The following is a 22298-nucleotide window of genomic DNA, read 5'->3' as shown; positions in this document are numbered from 1 at the left end:
ATATCTTGTGACTTTCTTATTATCCTACCCCTTGATTCCTTTCCAACCTACCTCTTTGTCTTCATGAATAGCATGCATAATTATGTAAAATCATGCGAGTATCTACTACATCGGGCGTACAACATAATTCTTAAATCCTTAATACTCTTTCTGTGCTGATTTAGGGTCCTTGGAAGTGCTAGCTAGACTATAACTTCATCGTGTGTCATAGTAACTATCATGACGCTAACAGACGAACAAGAACTTGATTCAGCTTTAAAAACAAAATTCAGTTGTATCTGCTAGTGTAAGATTTGTAGCAAGAATGATTCTACAACATTTTGTAATCATCAGTACGAAAATGGTCTAGGTCTGAAGTATCATGCAATAAACTCAAATCTTTCCGTTCTCCCATAGCCTCGATAAAGCTTTTGTTTGTGCTTATTCCTCGCTTATTAATAAGCGATTCAGTAGAAAAACACTGACATATAACACACTAATCCCATTGTTTTTCATGTCTAATTCGTTTCTGGCTTGATGGGCATAGTTTAACAGGACTGTAAATGTGTGCCATATTCCGGGTCTGAAACGTGATCGAAGGATTTGATTTGTATATTACAATTATAACAAAACTATCAATAAAAAAAAATAAAGGTATAAACCCCAACAAAAAATAGTTCCAATTACAAAACAACGATCTCCAAACTAACTGGACTATTCCAAATATACAATTTGACCATACAACAAGCAAGAAATAGAAATGAAATTTGTGACAATGGTCCTAGTTAATGACCTGGTACTGTAAGCTACAAAACGATTAACGGCGCGAGAAAAGGCGTGTTTGAAACAAGGCAGAATTATCACTAAATTTGTGTTTTAAATTGCCTTTTTCTTCTCACCAATTAACATAACACAAAAGATATTTGGCACACATATGAACCATGTGTTATTGATGTAATCAGAGTAAAAATCCCGTGAAAGTAACACGTAATAAATTTTCTTTTGTTCAAAATGTGGTAAATTTCAGCTAAAAAAAGAGCCTTACTAAAATCATGAAATACTTATACTTAAATTATATAAATCTTTTCAGCTTTCGTTATATGATAAATTTAATTTTTAAGCTAAATGATAAGTATCATTTGAACAAATAACACAGAAAGCAATAATTTTATTCTTCGTGTTGAAGATGGTCTGTATGATGAGGTATCTGTGGGTACCCTAAGAAACCACAAAATTTTGAAAAACGTGACCACGACAGCATACGACGACATTCATGATTAAAAAATATAATGATTTTCCAATAGTTTGCATACAAATATAGCCGTATGTTATCCGTTAACTTAAACTCGTTAACTGGACGTCTTTTTCGATACTGGGCACCCTACTATTTTGGGCTATTCCGTGGTAGTCAGTTTTTATGGGTGGAGGAAAGCGCAGTGACCGGAGAAAATCACCGATCTTGGAAAGTCGAATTAGAGTCGAGTGCACCTGACAGTTTTGAAGTTTGACATATTGTTATGTATCATATTCTTGTGAAGTATATATTTCCATAAATTATTCTTATTACATTGACTTATGTACCCTTAAATCCTGTTATGAATATATCCAACTATGCAGGTGAAGCAGTTTTTGTCTCTCTAAAATTTTTAAACAAAGAAGATTTGTGTCCAACATATAAACTAAATGTTTTTGAAAATATAAGGTGATATTCAACATATTTTGTATTGTAAAGTGGAAATTAATTATAACCATAACATCCTTATAGCTGACACAGCACGTCTTAATATCATAATGTTTATAGTGAGCCTCGTGTTGCTTAGTCTTTAGTTTTCTATGTTGTGTGATGTGTTCTTTTATTTGTCTGTTTGTCTTTTTTTTCTTTTTTAGCAGTGGCGTTCTCAGTTTATTTTCGATTCATTATTTTGACTGTCACTCGGGTATCTTTCGCCCGTCTTTTAAAATATACCAGGTGAACACAAAGGGCTATTACGGATGAATATCTTTTAAAGACAAACAATGTACGGAAAAGACCATTCGTGTTATTTCGTATGTGAATACATCCTATTTTTTTATGTACGATAGACAATGTATTTGGTGTGCGCAAAATACTATTAATCAAATTCTTACTTTCAAAATATTTTAGGTCGGAAGACTTGTTATAAAGGGTGGAATTCAGAGTATGATGGATATCTGATGAGTGATCATTATACTCATAACAATAAGGATTTCGCATGTGTTGATATAAATCCAGAGACGTTGGTTGGACAGTAAGAATAAAGATGAACATGGTATTTTGTTTTATCCTCTCCGAACAAAATGTGGCAGTTTGAGATGTCCTCCGTATACGAATGAAGCAGACGCTCTGTGTGTCGTTTGTTCAAAATGAAACATATAGAGATGAATTGTCAAGACGATTAATTGTTTCTGCTTTTTAAAGAGGCATTAGCTGTCAAATTTATATTTACTGATTTGATTTTAATTACCATATTTAAATAATAACAAACAAACACGTAACGTTTATATAATTTACAACAACAAAAAATTTGATAAAATCACAATGAACGGGCTCAATAATATGTATCAGCATTTTGTTGTGTATTAATGGCTATATATTATATAAATAACCATAGAGATGACATCCGAAGACTGCCGACGTTCATTTGTAGCTGGTCGAAGCACAAGTCTTTTTTTAAAGATGAGACAACTATGCGTTCCCCAGATCATTATTGGTGTGTATATTATTGTTAAAAATTTGACCAGCAAGCATTTATACACAAACAGATGATACCAAAGCGATATTATAACTCATATGTCGAGATAAAAAAAACTGGCAATGGGAAAAAAAAGAAAATTTATCAGAAAAAATACAGCAATTTGTAAATTATAACAAATACAACAAACGACTTAGCATAACGAATCCAAACGAAAGCCGGGCTGATCTTCGTTGTTCTGGAAAGGTTAGCATATCGTTATCCGCATGTTGTATCCGTAGTTTGGCTTTTGTGAGTACAAAAACGGTGATTAGTCTAACTTGGTGATTCTAAATAGGAGAAATGGGCGGAAATATGGTAATTCAAATGACCTGAAGCTCATTTGCCATAACAGTCAACCAATTAGTTATGGCATCAATAGTGTTTTCGAAGGGGTAAGTTCAGCTTCATTACCTCAATTCAACCTTTCCAAGGAGCAACATGTATCAAGAAAATGCAAGCTCTGGAAATCACTTAAACTAGATATAAATGTTATATATGTAAGTGCTGCTTGATACAAATATGTTTTTACGGAAGCCTTCACGATTGTGTTGACTATTATGGATTATCTTTTTTAAAGATGACTACAGCTCTGTTACAATCGTCGGTAACACAAGGCGTACTCTTTTCCCAAATGGTACCTTTCTAATTAGATTTGTGAATAGTTTTGTACTTTTATTAATTAAGTAACACGTAGGGGGCCATATTTGGAAGAGGATCTGCTTACCCTTCTGGAGCACCTAAGATCAACCCAGTTTTCTGTGTAATTCGTGTAAATCAGTCTTCCGTTTTCTATTTTGTGTTTTGTATGCTCGAATTTGTCTTTTGATTTTTTTACCCATTTTGAAACTCAATTGCTTGAACGCACATTACCGACTATACGCTATGTTTCTTTACACTGTTGAATGCCGCCCGGTTGCCTATAATTGCTTACATTTACTTCATTTGATTTTTGGTAGATCCGTTGTCTCATTGGCAATCATTAGACATCTCCTTATTTTTTTTATAAACAATAATGTGTCCCAAGTACACGGATGTTCCATCCGCACTATCATTTTCTATGTTCAGTGGATCGTGAAAATGGGTTAAAGTTTCTTATTTGGCATTGAAATTAAAAAGGTCATATCATAGGGAACATGTTTACTAAATTTCAAGTTGATTGGACTTCAACTTCTACAAAAACAAACTCGATTAAAACTTTACCCTGACGAACGGACGGACGAATAAACGGACGGACAGACGAAAGGACGAACAGACCAGAAAAAAATGCCCATTAATGGGGCATAATAAACAAATAGTTAAGATTTGTCAGCCTCGTGGCCAGCTAAGACATGCCAACAATGAAAGAACAAGTTTAGTTTGGTCGAATTCCATTAGGAACACAACATTCATTCATTGGTTGATTCTAACGTATTTTGATACCTAATACGTTTCATTAAAAAGTGTATTTGTATGTGTGTGAGGTTTTTTTTATAAATACAACAAGAAATACAAACAAATGTTTTATTATAAATATGACATGATATTTGTACAAATATTAAACAAAATGATGAACAAATTATGCATTTCTGATACTTTTAAGTATACTATTCGTCGTCATTATCCTTATTAAACATGATGTATTCATATTGCAGATAATTGCACATCGTAGTATAAGGTACCGCATACCCTTTTTAAACAGTTCCATAAATGCAGATATACATGAAAATACGTTAATCATGACAACATTCCTAAGATATTCAAACAAAATGTAACAAGAAGAAAATTATTTCTTGGTAATGCATTTACCAAAAACATGATGATGTAAAGTATGTCAAAAGTACGTAATTTATTAATTGTTCTCACTATTAAATATAACTGAAGATCTAATGAACAGAAATAAAGAAAAATCTAAGTTACTTTTCATTTCAAAAAATCCTCGAAGAGACTGTTCTAAGATTTAAGCAAGTCTTCCCGATTTTTAAATAGATAAAACAAAAAACCGGCAAGTTGTTTTCTAAGATATAAAAGTGGTATTACGATGTTCATATGATATATGATAGCTAATCTGTAAAATTCGTCATTGACCCTGTGATTAGAGATCAGGCGTACGAGTTGTTTCCCTTCGAAAGGACATACATTTTCATTGACTATGAACTAGCAGGAACAGAAAATGTTTTGGTTTGATGTATATGAAACATTAGAACTTATCTTAATTTGGCTAAGCGACACAACTTGATTAATAGTCTGTAATAGAAATTAATTAAATCAATTCTTGGCAAATACACTATTTGTTTATTGTTTGCGTTTGTATGAATATGAAATAACTCGTTCTCAAGAAGAAACTAAAATTTCAAATGGAATGAAATACATGCTTTAACAGAGATTGCTACAGTCATTATTTGTAGATGTTGGTGAAATGATTTCCCTAACAACGAATTCATCTTTCATTGTTGTCGTCCATTTTGTTTTGTAGACTCAGTCCCAATACCTTCCGAATAGAACTTCCGTTATACGGAACTTGGCATAAATACTGGAACACCACCTGGTCCTGTTAAGCTGCCTGAGGGAGAAGCTGAAATATACATTGAAATGTAAGAAGATATTTACAAGACAATAAGAGACAACTGATGACATCTGGTAAATAAAGAAAGACAAAAAGACAAACTTTAATACATTCTAACCATTTGATTATTTACTTAAAGGTCATTGAAGAAAGAACGTTATCATTGACTTAAAAAATAGTACATATAAATGTACTAATCTATAAAATAATGAATAGTTAACAATGGTTTATTATCTTTTTCAATCAATGCTCATGCAATACACATACACATACACATGGACAGTACACGGTTGACACTTGTTATGCGTTGATTAGTGTAACGATATACATTTGTTATTATAATGCTATAATATACCACTATGACATATAAAGCAAGTGAGATTATATAGTTTTGTGTAAAAGATGTGTTAGAAAATGAACAGAGGTAGGTGTGAAGAAAACAGTCTGCTTGTTCCTACACAGTATGGTAGAAGATCTCTACACGATGTTCCATCCTAAAAATATAAAGGTAATTCCCAAATGATTAACAAACAAAGCAAAAGTATATAAACTAAAACATCCGTAATTATAATAAACAGATGTACTTTGCTTCCAAACTCTCACATAAGTAACATTTAATGAAAACGTGTCGCGTCATAAATATATGACAAAAATCTAATTTAGAATGAAAAGTGTTAACGCCTATCATCGGAGTTGATTTTAATTTGTAAACAGTGATTATACATGTCAGTTTTCTGCTTTCAGATATTTATATACTGAATACTTTGACATCACATATAACCGTGTAGATATCCAGTACATAATGCTTATGCAGTGTATGACTCAAATTTATCATATTCCCGTAAATAGCATATTCGGCATCGAAATATCATATTTTGAGAATCCACATTTTCAGCGTATCTCGGAGATAAGTCAAAGAAAATAGTGTTTAACCATGTGATAGGCTACTTTTAAAAATGTTACCCCTTGCTATGTTGATGGTATAATAACCCGCTAGTAAAACATGAAATTTATTATAGTATGGTCTTTTAAGAATTATTTGGTACACATCAGCAACACATCCGACCATGAAAACGACATATTTTACTCATTGGTATACTAACACTTTAAGCTCCACGCTCTGACAATTCCGACAGAATTTCAGCCTGTTCTGGATCCATGTTTTCTAACATTGAGGCATTAATTATTGTTCCATCCGGAAGACGAATGAATTCTTCAGGCTCAGTAGTGGTAGCTGTCTCGGTTGTGCTTGTTGATATCATTGTAGTAGTTACGGTCGATGTTGGCGTAACAAGTGCTTGTGTAGTTGTGTTAACTATTATACTACTATTATCAACTACTGTCATATTCTGATTCAGGATGTGAGATGTATTAAAATTGACACTAACGCTAACTGGTTCAAATGAAGAGTTTGATTGTGATATGTTTAAACCAGTGTTTCTTGTATCCAGAGTTGCGTTTATTTGATCGCTTATATTGTTTGGGTTACCACTAGGGAATTTACTATCGGTTGCATTATATGTGGTGCTATTTGTTTTCACCTTGTAATGTGTATTATTCGAATCATGTTTAGTGATAACACTACCATCTACAGATTTAGCATTTACGCTTACATAATTTGATATACTATCAAACGCTACATCCACAAAATGTGAAATAAGTTTACCTAAATTAGATATCTGTGACGTTGGTGTTGTCATCGCCGCCATAAATTGGAGTGTTGGATCTGTAACGTAGTTTTGGGGCAGCAATGATGATACTGTTGTCATTATATTTGGAATATGTGTTACAGGATTTAAAATGTCATTAAATCCTATTGGATTAGAAGTTGCGAAATGAGAGACAGCATGATTCGGTGACGTCACTGGTATTGCATTCATGTCAGATGGTGCTGCCATCCCATTGACAGAAAAATCTCCAGAAGATTGTATGACTGGATTGGATAAATGATTAAACTGATGGTATTGACTAAGGCTTCCACTACCGACAATAGGGGTCGGTTTAGAAGGCTTAGAAAACCAAACAGCAACACCTCCACCTGGTGTTGATCCAAAATGTTGATTCGTAATGACGCCATGATTTCCGACACTGTCTATAATAAGCTGAGATGGCGTTGGTGCTTCTAAAGTAGGTTGTTTAATGGTTGATGGTTGTGTTGTAACGAATTTTGTAACAGGCAAAGGTGACGGAGACATGCTGCTAACAGGCTGTAAATGTTTAGATCCAACGTCAAGTCCCCTACTACTCAGAATACTTTGCATCTTGGAAGGCGAAATAGCTGGAATATTAAAGTTACAATTCAATCACAAAACGAAATGGTTATAGTTCGGCTTAAAGAACTAATCTTGACGTTGACATCAAATAGTTTTCTGTAACCTTCATTCAACGGTTTTTAAATAAAATCAATGTTTTGGTTTTATTTGACTATGCAAAATTAAAACTTTTTCAGGCTTTATTTGTAATTTTCCCTGTTTATGTTAACTTTAATTATTATCTGGTATTTAAGTTATTTATGTTACATAAAATAGTTATACGGGAAAAATAAGAAATACAAAATCATATTTTATTTACAAAATGTCACACTGAGTGAAATCCTTATTGTAGTAAATAGAATTCATTTAAAAGAACCAACCGATGATCTTATATATGTGAATAACCACCAAAACCAGTCACAGATAGTAAATTATAGAAATCAATAGCCATTTTTCTAATAAATGGACACAGTGTGGCGTTCATTTCGATGAAGTTGTTTACATTATTGTACAGCGGGTAAGCTCAATCTAGCCTCCGGGTGCAAGATTGTCTCGCTGCGTTAAAAGCACATTGTGAGCCTTGGGCAAGTATAAGCCTTACGTTCGGGTTATTGTTTCTTTATCTCATTAACCGTTTCCATTCTCAATATTTTATTTTTTAGGTGTTTTGTTTACTCAACTCTCCATATTTAAACGCTGTAGAATTGTATTAATTTAAAGAGAAAGATATATATTTAGCTCTACCTTCTTTTTTCAAGCAATAAATAGTAACTTACCAACTTGCTGTCTGAGTTTTAATAATTTGCTCTTTGATTTCATCAGCACTTTCTTGACACTGTTCAACATGGTTGTATAATTCAGTGAAGCTTTCAATGTGCCCTTCACTGGATCAATGAAGTTTTGTTTGAACAGATCACGTAGGACGTTAGAAATCAGGCCTTTCAAAGTTGCTTTGTCTACATTTTTGATACCTAAGCTTTTCTTTAATGTACTTGTTAATCTTCCATTTGGTCCTAATATGTCCAATGCTGATGGTTTCGCTGTTGTTGATACTGCAATTATGATCAATTATATATATTACAGATGGATGTTATGTATAAATTTTGAATAAAAATATCCGCAATTGTGTAAAGGGTGACAACTGGTTTCTACAAAAGAATTCAAACACATCGGGTGCAGCAAAAAAATGCCGTTTATATTATTATTACTACTAGTAGTAACCGAAGGTTTCTATAGCCCAGTAACCAGTGTTTCGTTACTAGAAGAATATAATCCTGTTATCAAATTTGGGAAATTATTTTCAATTATGGAATATATTTCCCTTATTGGATACTCTAATTCGTTGTCATGCTTTAGCTATACCTTTAAGTCGCTTTTGATCCCGTTTTCTCCATATTTTCAGATAGCTTTAGATTTTGATTTTTTTTGGACTCGAGCAACACTGGAGAGACATTTAACATCACCAAAGCCACTCATTATATTTTTATGAAGCTTGTGACTTTTTCAAAAGCGAGACATAGCTATCCTACATTCCGTCGTTCACAAATATTCAAATTGTTATGACTTTCTAAAACTATCCTTGATTACTCTCAAACTTGGACAGAGCCTTGTGTATGATCCTTAGATAGTATCCAGAAGTAAATTGTGTAAAAGGAAATCCTGTGTATCAATATTTTACCTACAAATCGACTGTTTCTTCCAGTAAACATTACATTCAATTTGTGGTTAATTTTTATTTTTTTTTTAATTCTAATGACTTTCCTAAAATATCCTTAACAAAGATTAAACTTTATTAAAATTAAAGTCTGCACATTTTTTTTGGAAAATGCACATTTAACAAAGACTAATAGAAGAAATCAATAGTGGTATTACACCTTAACATCGAAAAAAAACGGTATTTCATATTTATATCAACATAAATCAACCTATGAAAATAATCCTCGAAAATACGCTTGAAATATTTTCATGAAATCTAAAAAAAAATAATTATCAGATGTCTTAAAGATATGACACTTACCACTGATATCGATAATGTGTGGCTTTGCATTCGTCGATGACACAGGAACTGCTGGTGCTGTCGGTAGGACATCACTTATATTCACAGAAGAAACATTAGTACTATTTAATAGTGTACTGTTAACGATATCATTTGTAGCATTTAATGTTAACATAGCATTTGTAGCATTAGATGTTAACGTAGCATTTGACAGGAAGTCTGTCATATTAGTATAAGTAATGACATCATTAACATTGGCTGTTAGATTAGTATAAGTAGCAATGCCAATATATGAAGTGTTAGACATAGAAGTCACGCTGTTATTAGCAGTTATGCTCAAGTCTGTGGTTAGATTATATAGTTCACTTCCTGTGTTATTTGTTGTTGTCATGTTATCCATCAGAGTGCCGAAGTTATTTCCAAGAATAACGGTTGTAGCATTTGGATGATAAATTATTGCAACTGAATTATTTAGAGTGTCCATTGGTATACTTCCATGAGTCTCCACAAGTACTTGTTTAGTCGGAAATGAATTTAAAGTGTCCATTGGCATACTTCCATGAGTACCAAACACGGTTTTGATTGGCAAAGTATTTAAAGTGTCCATTGGCATACTTCCATGAGTATCAAACATGGTTTGAATTGGCAAAGTATTGAGAGTTTCTATTGGCATACTCCCATGAGTATCCAGTACGTGTTTAGTCGGCAAAGTATTGAGAGTTTCTATTGGCATACTCACATGGGTATCTAGTACGTGTTGAGTTGACAAAGGATTTAAAGTTTCAATTGGCATACTTCCATGATTATCCAAAACGTGATTAGTTGACAAAGTGTTTAAAGTTTCCATTGGCATACTCCCAAGGGTATCCACAAGTACTTGTTTAGTCGGGAAGAAAGTCTCAAACGTTGAGAACAATGATGGTTTCGTGGGATTCACTGTCAAATTTAATGTCTCTATAGCTCCAACCTTAATGCTAGAAGGTGTGACAGTTGTACCGGTACTATTTCTGGTTGTATTATCAAAAACAACATCACTTGGAGCTAGTTGATTATTGGGGAAAGATTTAGTTGCATTATTAAGGCCTAAAAATCCTTGTGCTCCAACAATTTGATTGTTGTGTTTCATTAATATTTGTTGTATATTACGTTGTAATAATTGGCGTAAGCCTTGGTTGTTGTTAATTGAATTTTGCAGTTGGTTGTTTGTGATAGGGATTGCCAGCATGTTATTCATCATGTTATTTTGTGGTAGATTATGACCAAATAACATATTATGACCTTGATTCTGGGTTGATGCCATGCTTTGCAAAAGTGAATTTCCCTGTAATAAATTTTGTATGTTAAACATGTTTGGATTCATTTGTGCTGCCAAATTATTGGTCGAATGACCAAATGTATTAATGTGACTTATATCATGACCTCCACTTAATCCGAAGTCGTGAGGCTGTAAAGCGTTTTGCATTTGTATATTAACAATTCTTTGTGCCGTTGCAAGATTAGTGTCGGTTGGTGTATTTAAAATGTTGGGATTATTTTGTTGGTTAATGTTGGTATGTGAAACCATGTTAGCGTTTGATAGTAATCCATTCAGCCCAAAATGTTGATTACTATTTTGCAAATCCTGATTAGTGTTGGTTCCTAAGTTGTTTTGCTTAAGTAATGTCTGCAGCAATACTGACACATTGTCTTGAGGATTGAATAATGAATTTGAACTTGTACTTGGTTGTCCTGTATGTTGTTGCTGTTTTGTTGCAAAGTTCGTTGTAGACATAGAAGGAACATTGTTTTGTTGGTTTTCTAACAGGTTTTGAATAGAAAGAAGTTGATTTTGATTTGATCCTTGTCCACTTAAACCTGGTGTTTGTTGCATGGTTCCGAGCATGCTTTGAATAGAAAGAAGTTGGTTTTGATTTTCAGCCTGTCCACCCAAACCTGGTGTTTGTTGCATTGTTCCAAACATGTTTTGGATAGAATTAACTTGGTTCTGATTTGATGCTTGTCCGCTTAAACCTTGTGTTTGTTGCATTATATCCAGCATGTTTTGGATAGAATTAACTTGGTTTTGATTCGATGTCTGTCCACTTAAAACTGGTATTTGTTGCATTGTTCCTAACATGTTTTGGATAGAATTAAGTGGGTTTTGATTTGTTGCCTGTCCACTCGAAACTGGTGCTTGTTGTATGTTTCCTAACATTTTGTTGATAGAATTATCTTGGTTTTGATTTGATGCTTGTCCGCTTAAACCTTGTGTTTGTTGCATTGTATTCAGCATGCTTTGGATAGAATTAACTTGGTTTTGATTTGATGCCTGTTCACTTAAACCTTGTGTCTGCTGCATAGTTTCTAACATGTTTTGAATGGAAAGAAGTTGATTTTGATTTGTTGCCTGTCCGCTCGATCCTGGTGCTGGTTGTATGTTTCCTAACATGTTTTGGATAGAATTAACTTGGTTTTGATTTGATGCTTGTCCGCTTAAACCTTGTGTTTGTTGCATTGTATTCAGCATGTTTTGGACAGAATTAACCTGGTTTTGATTTGATGCCTGTTCACTTATACCTGGTGTTTGTTGCATTGTTCCTAACATGTTTTGGATAGAATTGATTTGTTTTTGATTTGATGTTGGTACACCTGATACTGGTGCTTGTTGCATTGTTTCTATCATGTTTTGAATAGAAAGAAGTTGGTTTTGATTTGCTGTCTGTCCACTCGATCCTGATGCTTGTTGTTTGTTACCTAACATGTTTTGAATAGAATTGAGTTGGTTTTGGTTTGATGCCTGTCCACTTGAACCTTGTACTTTTTTATTGTTTTCTAGCATGTTTTGGATAGAATTAAGTTGGTTTTGATTTGCTGTCTGTCCACTCGATCCTGATGCTTGTTGTTTGTTACCTAACATGTTTTGAATAGAATTGAGTTGGTTTTGGTTTGATGCCTGTCCACTTGAACCTTGTACTTTTTTATTGTTTTCTAGCATGTTTTGGATAGAATTAAGTTGGTTTTGGTTTGCTGTCTGTCCAATTTGTGTTTGTTGTTTGTTTCCTATCATGTTTTGAGTAGAATGAATTTGTTTTTGATTTACTGCTAGTCCACCTGAACCTGGTGTTTGTTGTAGTAAATTCGTCAGAAGTGCCTGTAATGTATTAGCTTGATTTTGAGGTTGTATTCCGCCAATCGAATTTATGAGACTAGCATCCATTCCTGTGCTAGTGCTTGGTGTCGGTTGTAATTTGTTTGCTTGATTCTGATGTTGTATGCCACCAATCGAATTTATGAGACTAGCATCCATTCCTGTGCTAATGCTTGGTGTCTGTTGTAATGTGTTTCCTTGATTATGATGTTGTATGCCGCCTATCAGATTAATGTGACTATTATCAATTCCTGTGCTAGTGATTGGTGACTGTTGTAATGTATTCATTGTGTTAAGGTTAGATGATAAACTATTTCCCATTGATGATAAGCCATTATTGTTATTTGACGACAGTGGAATGTCATTGTGAGTGACAGGTTGTGTAATGACAGGTGTAGCGCCAATGTTGTTATTAGTTGCAAGTAATTTTGTAATAACTTGCTGAAGAAGTGATTGTAGATTTTCATTCTTAGGGTTAGCAGATTGTGTGCTTTGTATAGTTTGAATTTTAGGGTTAGCAGTTTGTATGCTTTGTTGGTTTATATTCTGAAAATTACTATTACTTTGAAACGAGTTTTGAGTTGGTTGGTTGATTTTATCATTGTGCGTATTTTGTGATTGAAATTCGTTTGTTGGATTTGATAATGGTCTCAGTATTTGTTGTTTGTTCCCCATTTGCATTCCTGGAAAAATGTCATTTAGTGTCAAACCTGACAACTGATTATTTTTTAGTTTTGCAATGTTTTGATCATTTAGAAGATCTGGATTGTTCATTAACGTATTTGAATTACTTTGTGCAGATGTTTGATGTCCAACAAAATGACTATTGGGCGGAAACTGATCAGTTTGTGTATTCTGTTGTGAACTTAAAACTGAATTTTGTCCATCATTATTGGGTGCGTGTATTTGGTTTATGTTTTGTGATGATGATGACAAAAATGTCGGTGTATTTTGAAGGTTATTGTGAACATCTAGGTGGTGGTCTTGAAAACCAGGATCATTAAAATTATTACTGTTGTGATGAACATCATTCTGATTGAATGGCTCTGGGTTAACAGGTGTCAAAAAATTATGTGGGTCTTGGCTCTGACCGTCAAAATTATTACCACTTTGCCGGTCAAAAACATTGCGATTTTGAGCACTTAACTGATCTCTTGTTCCAAAGTTCTGAAAACGATTGTTATTTTGTAAATTGGAGTTGTCAAACATGGACACAGCGCCTTGAGACAAGTTAGTGTCTGACTGCACGTTTGTTTTGTCATTATTATTATTACTACCGCCTTGGTTAGTATTAATTGATATAGATACTTTTCTAGTTTGATCACCTGACTGACCATTTGAACTTCCAGTGTCGCCAATTAGATTTACAGATCTTGGTGAGTTAAATAAATCGACTGGTTCTGTACGGGTATCCTGTCGTCTGTTATTGTTTCCTTCTGGTATCCTGTTTCTGTTAGTTTCCGGCATTCTATTTCTATCTGCAAGTGTGTTAACGCGACGATTCTGTGAAGACGTGTCAATGTTAGATCTTTCCATTGTTTTGGTCGTCAATTGTCCAGTAGATCTGTCCAAAACGTTTAATCTCCTCATACCTGGTATACTGTTAGCTGTCTGAGTCCTTCGCATGCTTCTCACAGTATCCAAAAATCTATTTCTTGACTGCTGTTGTGAGCTTTGATCCAGTTGAGTCGTTGGAACGTTTTCTGTCTGGACACCGGACGGTACAGCTCCTGCAGTATTTGGTCCAGTATGATTTATTGTAACTTCAACTACCTCTTCCACATTCGTCTGTGGACGTCTACTCGTCTGTGAACGACCACTTGTCTGTGAACGTCCACTGGCCTGTGATCGTCCACTGGTCTGTGAACGTCCACTCGACTGTGAACGTCGGATTTCATTTTGTCGTCGCCGCTGAGGATTTATTCTATTCTGTTGTTGACTAGAGCGAGTAGAACTTCTTGTGCCTGTAATTTAATAAAAAAATGTTATGATTGAGATTTTCTTAACCCATGCATAGATGCAGCCGTATTTGGCACAACTTTTTGGAATTTTGAATTCTCAATGCTCTTCAACTTTGTACTTGTTTTGCTTTATAAATATTTTGATATGAGCGTCACTGATGAGTCTTATGTAGACGAAACGCGCGTCCAGTGTTCTAAATTATAATCATGGTACCTATTTCGTAAAGTATTTTGTTATGATTATGAAAGGATTATAGTCCAATAGATACTGTTTATTAAGGTTAATTTGATTGATTAGTTTAATCTCCATCAGTGACACTAAAAGCCAAAAGCCGAAAATCAGAAAGGACAACTCTAAAACTTAATTGTTGGTCTAAATCGAAATATTTGTATTTGCCTAACGTTCTACAAGTTCCATCGATGACTTCTCAAAGTACATAATGTAACATATGTCATTATTACTCCAAAGAAGAATACAAATTTAATGTAAAAATACTCATTACAAATATGTTTTACGTATGAAAAAAAAATATCATGTAGGTGGCATCGTGGACAATGACTATTGGACAGACTTACGTTTGTTAATAATTGTGTCTGAATTCTTGTAATACTTCTACTCATTTGTTGAATTGCTATTATTGATATTGTTATATACAAACTGATATTGATTTCGCATGATTATTGGGCACAGTATGAGGTAAACTCATGACATTGTTATCTAGACAGAAAAAAATAATACAGTACCTGATTGTCCAGTTCTTGGTCTGAGGATTACCATAGATGGTCTTCTTTGTTGAACTAAAATAAAAAATATTTCGTTTTAGTAAGTTATACAAATAAATATAAAATCCACTTCGAAATACATATGTAAACATGTAGGCATATACAAATATTACAATAAAAATGAAATAATCATGAAAAAATTTCTAAATTGACATTTATGTGCGTTTATACATATTATATTGTTTGAATTATTTGAAGGAAAGGATGAAAAGAAAAGTATTGAAAACACAGACAAATTAGTTGAACACCGCTTCTGTTAAAATGAAAATTTTCAGTGGTTGTCTTCAGTAATATCTTGCATTAGATTTTTATACAATTGACTGCAGGTATCTTTATTGAAGAAAAAAAACATGCATTAATATGGTTCAGTAACTAAAAAGCTTTGATTAACGTCTTTACCAGTGAGGTCAAAATATAATTTTCTAATTCATACAAATGCAAAAACCGTGTGTAGAGCTGTTATTCTCCCGAGTTTATGAAAATCATTTCATCAACATAAAAATGTTACTGGACATAAAACTAACATGTAGAAATGATGACCAAAAAACTGTTAACTTTCTTAATATCGTAAATGCACATTAACAGATAATAATGTTCACATTAGTTTTGTGATCTTATGCCTTAAAGAATATTATTTTGGAAGGTACAAATAAAATAATTAAACGATTTAAAAAGTTAAAAAAATGTGATCCCACTTTTGCGTTATATGGTAAAACGGAATTCGAATGTTGGTCTGTTTTTGATATGAAGGCTTTAAAGATACAGATACAGCCATGTATTTGTGTTTCATTTAAGTCTAAATACTCCACTTCTAAAACAGATATAAATATAGATAACAAGTAATGATCACAAATTGGAGTGAAACCAGGTATGTGGATAGAAGGCTGACCAGATGAGTTGGAGGTAAGATAACCGTGGAAGTGGAGAGTAAACTAATCACATAATTTCTCTTGTCTGGGCAGTTAAGTTGAAAGTAAGATGACAGTGTGAGGTGACAGTGGACTAATCATATAAGTATCTCTTGTCTTGGGATTAGTATTTGTAGCATTAGTTGGAAGTAAGACCAGGTATGTCGATAGAAGGCTGATCAGATGAGTTGACAGTTAGATGACAGTGCGAGTGGAGAGTAAACTTGTCATATAATTACCTCTTGTCTGGGGATTAGTATTTGTAGCATTAGTTGGAAGTAAGACCAGGTATGTGGATAGAAGACTGACCAGATGTGTTGACTGTTAGATGACAGTGCGAATGGAGAGTAAACTTGTCAAATAATTACCTCTTGTCTGGGGATTAGTATTTGTAGCATTAGTTGGAAGTAAGACCATATATGTGGATAGAAGGCTGACCAGATGTGTTGACTGTTAGATGACAGTGCGAGTGGAGAGTAAACTTGTCATATAATTACCTCTTGTCTGGGGATTAGTATTTGTAGCATTAGTTGGAAGTAAGACCAGGTATGTGGATAGAAGGCTGACCAGATGTGTTGACTGTTAGATGTCAGTGCGAGTGGAGAGTAAACTTGTCATATAATTACCTGTTGTCTGGGGATTAGTATTTGTAGCATTAGTTGGAAGTAAGACCAGGTACGTGGATAGAAGGCTGACCAGATGTGTTGACTGTTAGATGACAGTGCGAGTGGAGAGTAAACTTGTCATATAATTACCTCTTGTCTGGGGATTAGTATTTGTAGCATTAGTTGGAAGTAAGACCAGGCCTCACGGTCATAAAACTTTCGAGCATGATTTTTGTACTCAGTCTCGAAAATTAACCAATCAAATTGCTGGATTTCATGTTTCGAGCATGATTTTTGTGCTCCGAGCACTGAGCAAAGTTTTATGCCTTCAAGGCCAGTTATGTGGATAGAAGGCTGACCAGATGAGTTGACAGTTAGATGAAAGTGCGAGTGGAGAGTAAACTTATCATATAATTAACTCTTGTCTGGGGATTAGTACTTGTAGAATTAGTTGGAAGTATGACCAGGTATGTGGATTGAAGGCTGACCAGATGAGTTGACAGTTAAATGACAGTGCGAGTGGAGAGTAAACTTATCATATAATTACCTCTTGTCTGGGGATTAGTACTTGTAGCATTAGTTGGTAGTAAGTTGGCCCTTCTGGCAGCAGCAACAATTGATCTAATATTCAAAGGCATTCCAGCAGAATCTACACGTCCTCGACCTGCTTTGGATCAATTAGATATATATGAGCACTAACTCATTAAAAATTATTAAAAAGTTCGTTGTACTTAAGAATTGTCATTTCGATATAAACTTTAAATTTCTTCTGCAAATGTGTTTGCTGTAGTATTAGTATATAGAATATACCCTCGGCTTATTGTTTAATTGAAAATCCAAAACGATAAATAAAATCTTTGAACTCTTGTACACATATAAAAAAAATCTATTAACAAATGCGTTAATGCAAACAGTTATAGTGGACATTATATTAAAGGATTGCTTTAATATGAAAGTTTGATTCCTAAACAGTGGAAAATACAGATTTGCAAATTGTTACTAAAATCTAATGATTTAAATTTTCTGTTCAAATGGAATGTCATTTATCATGTTAATGGATCAAAAATATATCTAATAATCCTTCATATTTTCTGTTCAGTATAATTCTTTACCACTAAAGAGTGTTCTTCTTGAGTAGAAAATAATAACGGTCTATCCATGAGATAATAAAAGTAATTTTTGTACCAAACAAAATATAGATAAAGTTTTACAAAACAATTATTTATAATCCAAACAATCTAAATACTAGTATCTACTTCTATCCTTTTCAGTGTTATTACTAAATGATATTTTAATAGGTTAGCATTTAGTAACATTATGGTCATACTCAATATTGATCTGGTTAATTACAATATAAAACAAAAGCATTGATAACACCACCAATATTAAACACTGCAGCGGTATTATGTTTAGGCAATATGAGTTAACAAATTGATTAAGTCTTTCATTGATTCGTGTATCGATTGGTTGATTGGTTTATCTATTGATTGATTGATTCGTGATTAATTGATAAATTGATTGCGTTTAAATTTTGTAAAAGGCAATCATTGTATTCATATTTATTCAGATAAAAGAGATTATGTATTTCTGTTGGTAATTTAGATAAATATTCAAATTTAGCAGGCTAATTTCTATTCTGTAGTAAAAAAAAATTTGTATGTATCTTATTACATATCCAACCAATACTCGTGGTAAAGCATAAGATTTTTTAATATATTTATTCCTTTTTATCACAATTAATAATTGATAAATATGTCTAGGGAAATGAGGAGAGTAGTATTGTCCTTTCCAAAGGCAGATATACAAGTATGGTGAGCTACATTGACAGGTAATTATTACCTCCTTTAGTGAAAAATTGCTCAGCGTCTGAAACGAAGTTAGTTGAAATCCTAGTTGTTAGACTATGCAATTTGAAAGCAAGATATGATATATTAATATTCTTCAATCAAACTGCAGCTTGCATACACTAGCAAAATGACGCAACACTTTGTCTCTTTAATATCGTTCTAGAACAAGTTGTAAGATTCAATATTGTTATTGAAAGGGACACATGAAAAATGAATTTGCTTGTGAGTTCAGTATGTTTGTGACTTACTTTGTATTACTGGTCATGAAAGCTAGAAAGCATTTCATATATCCCAAATACCATTATCATTAAAATAGGACATATTTTATTTTGTTTGGTGAATTGATATTTCAACAATGGGTTATTATTTTGTACACCGTCTTGTAGGCTTCTTTCATATTCATATGAAGCAGAGTTCATGAAAATGTTATTGACATCTCATTTATCATTATAGCGTTCGTGAATCAGAGAGAAGAAATGTTTAAGAAGAACAGATGGATCTGATCTTAACATGAGTTTGGGAAGGTTTGCGCTTGATCATAACTTTCCAGTATATTTAAAATAAAGATTAATGATTTTTTTACAGGCTTCTATGCAGTCTTTGTCAAAACAAAATCCTATGCCAAAATATATCTGCATGAAGAATCCGAACTAAAAATATTCGGGTGTTTTGAAAAACGCATATATGCCATAGCTTGGTATTTGCCTGTGTTTGATGTTAAAGCGAAATGTGTGTATCTACGAACATCATTCCAGCGCAGTGTTTTATTATAAAAACTATACAATTTTTTTTTCAGAAATATGCCACATTATTATAGACGCTTATTTATTAGGCGTGGTATGAGCATTTGCATAAAAGCAGTTTTATTCTGTAAGTATTAATAAACTTAATTTGATATACTGTTATATATAGCTCAAGATATGATTTCTGATATATTGCATTTTTACCTAGCCTAAGACTGTCACGACCATCAGGGCCACGAACAAGGTAGGCTGGAAGTCAAACATGTACATTCAATACAGATAAAACATTAAACTTAGGCCGTGTTCACACCAAACGCCGTGTAGAGTAAACATGTTTACAATTAGTTTAGTGTAGTGTACACTGGTTTTACATTACATTTGTTCACATCTATACACCTTGTTTAGCTACCTGTACATAAGATTTGTTCCCACTTGTAAACTATATGTCATTTAAATGTTCATTACGTATAACTTAATTCAATTTTTTTGTAATTTTTTTCTAGCGGTAAGGGAACAACCATTTGACTTCAAAAGGGAGGTTGGGGATGGGAATGGAAATATTCCGATCCCCAATTTGATAAAAAAAAAAATGGTCATACAAATGATAGAAATTTTTATTCTGAATCAAGAGTTTCCCCATTCATTTTAGTGTTAAATATTGAAAAAAAAGTATTTGATCACCAGCATGGAAAAAAAGAAATAAAAACGTACGAGCTAAAAAAAATCTGACTCAGATAAAAAAAATAACCCTCCCCCTTTTTTTTAAGTTAAGTAGTTGCTACTTTATGAAAGCCATTTTTATAATTTGCAGTAGTTTGAACTAGAGATGTCTCGATAACGCATTAGAAAACGTTAGCTGCAACAGCTGTCTGACAGCCGAAAAAAAAAGGATTGTTTTATACTCAACTATAATAGCCCCCCCCCCCCCCCCCCCCCGCTCCCTCCCCCCGAAAATCAATTGGTTGCGGCCTTATGGTTTCGGCAATGATGCTGCGTTCTTGATTAGGGGTTAATAAAGTACGTTAAATTTTTTTAACTAAAAAAAATCTGTAAAATTTAGACAACTAATAATTATCAAAAATATCAATTTCACTAAAAAATACTTTCCTCCTTAAGGTGGTACCTAACACTACAGGGAGATAACTCTGTAAAATCGGCAGAACGTTTTAATGACGTCGTGTTCATAAGGGAATATTAAGCTTCTCAATGATCAAAATAAGTGTTTCTTAAACTGCTATATAACCAGTGTATTTTTTATTATTAAACTGTTGGTTCAAATCGTTTGAAATTCTCAACTTTTTGTCAAAGGGTCAAAGTAAATACTGTGTCAAAATTTTAAGAAAATTAAACGAGCCAAATTAATTTTAGTTAAAGTGTTAGGTACCACCTTTTAAAATATATACACGATAAAACTAATGTCCTAAATGCCTAGTTTTGTGTACACTTAACCTACACAAGGGCACATTGACTATCGACTGTATGTAGGTAAAACATAATTTAAACTACATGTAAACATTGAGTTTTATCAATTGGAACGCAATTGTGTTTAGTTTACGTGTGGGTTACACTAACACAACACCGAATTTAGGTCAATGTGAACACGGCCTTATAGATGCACTTGTAATGTTTTCATGGTATATATTTCTTTACAGATATAACTTTTGTTCTGACAAATTGATAGAGAAATAGGTAATTACAATATACAATCTCGTATTTTGGAAGCTATGGTAATTTTACGTTACTTTTAAGTATGTGTTTTGTGTCTGATAAAATACATGTACTTCAATTTTTTTGTCTGAAGTTTAAAGCAATGGTAACATTAGATTGAAACAATGACTTACCTGGCATAAGTCGTAACCTGGTGCGCCCATTAGATGTTGGAATTAAAAACCCTAAATGAAAAATATATTAGTTTTAAGAATATCAAGATTTAGTAAGATATATCTGGTGCTATGTCAGAATTGTTGTATTCATAATAAATTTTATTTACAAAGAAGCAAATTATAAACTATCCCTGTTTATTTCACATTAAATTTCGATCTAACAGAAACATAAAAAATATACCACAGTTCTTTTTTTCCTTTTGAATTAGAATCTCCAATTATTTTCTACTTTAAAAAAAACTAGGTATACGTTTTAAAATGAAACTTCTATCGTTCTTATTGTAGCGATGTCCCATTTGTACAACTTATAGCACCTAAAATAATACAATAGAATTCGATTTTTATTTGATATATAAGTTCTTAAAATAATGCTGAAGTTCAAATAACCAATTAAATGTTATATTAAATTTGAGAATGGAAATGGGGAATATGCCTAAGAGACAACAACCAAAGAGCAGACAAAAGCCAGCGGCCATTAATGACCTATACTTTTACCTATTAATCTTGGAGTTCCGCGTGCTTGTCCATTTTGCAACATAGTTCTTAACGATTGGACTGCGCCCTCCTGCACTGGGGTAAGAATGACGCTACTTCCGTCCCTAGCCGCACCATTAGAAACTCTGCTGTTCAGTCTATTTGTTCCCTCAATTCGACCATTTGCTTTAAAATGTATGGGAAAATATGGTTATAGATATATTTCAATACATTCTTTCTGGTTTAAGGTTGGAGAAAAGATATTTATAAAAAAATTTCAGACAATTTTGTTTTAAATAACTGTAAATTTAATTATTGTTTAAACTAGTGCCAGCATTATATATAATTCATTGCCTTTAATTTTCGTTGAATATGATATATGATCTTCAACTGCTCTTTAAATATTTTCTTCTTATTTGATTGAAACTAAAAAGCAATATTCCTC

The 22298-nt window shown here is 33.1% G+C and overlaps 1 protein-coding gene across 1 annotated transcript; it reads right to left on the bottom strand.

Annotated features, from left to right (window-relative positions):
- Positions 1–4218: 4218 nt before the first annotated feature.
- On the bottom strand, positions 4219–21917 carry LOC134684628 (putative uncharacterized protein DDB_G0282133). Its single transcript, XM_063543929.1, has 8 exons — positions 21875–21917; positions 21338–21388; positions 17454–17570; positions 15355–15408; positions 9544–14613; positions 8303–8578; positions 6941–7552; positions 4219–5283 (listed from the first exon to the last, which is right to left on the bottom strand). Exons 1-8 carry the CDS (start codon positions 21915–21917, stop codon positions 5219–5221), a joined length of 6288 nt encoding a protein of 2095 aa, XP_063399999.1. The 3' UTR covers positions 4219–5218.
- Between the last annotated feature and the right edge of the window lie 381 nt (positions 21918–22298).

This window comes from Mytilus trossulus, chromosome 9 (assembly GCF_036588685.1).
Source record: "Mytilus trossulus isolate FHL-02 chromosome 9, PNRI_Mtr1.1.1.hap1, whole genome shotgun sequence".
In the NCBI taxonomy this organism is placed as follows: Eukaryota; Metazoa; Mollusca; class Bivalvia; order Mytilida; family Mytilidae; genus Mytilus; species Mytilus trossulus.
The sequence above is the reverse complement of the archived record's forward strand: the minus strand, read 5'-3'. Positions and strand labels throughout refer to the sequence as shown.

Excerpts from the sequence above, each read along its gene's own strand:
- LOC134684628 (XM_063543929.1), bottom strand. The coding sequence starts at position 21,917 with ATGTTGCAAAATGGACAAGCACGCGGAACTCCAAGATTAATAG. Across the intron at positions 14,614-15,354 it reads ACCAAGAACTGGACAATCAG|GCACAAGAAGTTCTACTCGC; the intron begins GTACTGTATTAT and ends ATTAAATTACAG. Across the intron at positions 5,284-6,940 it reads GTCACAGATATCTAATTTAG|CTTCTCCCTCAGGCAGCTTA; the intron begins GTAAACTTATTT and ends TGTATATTTCAG.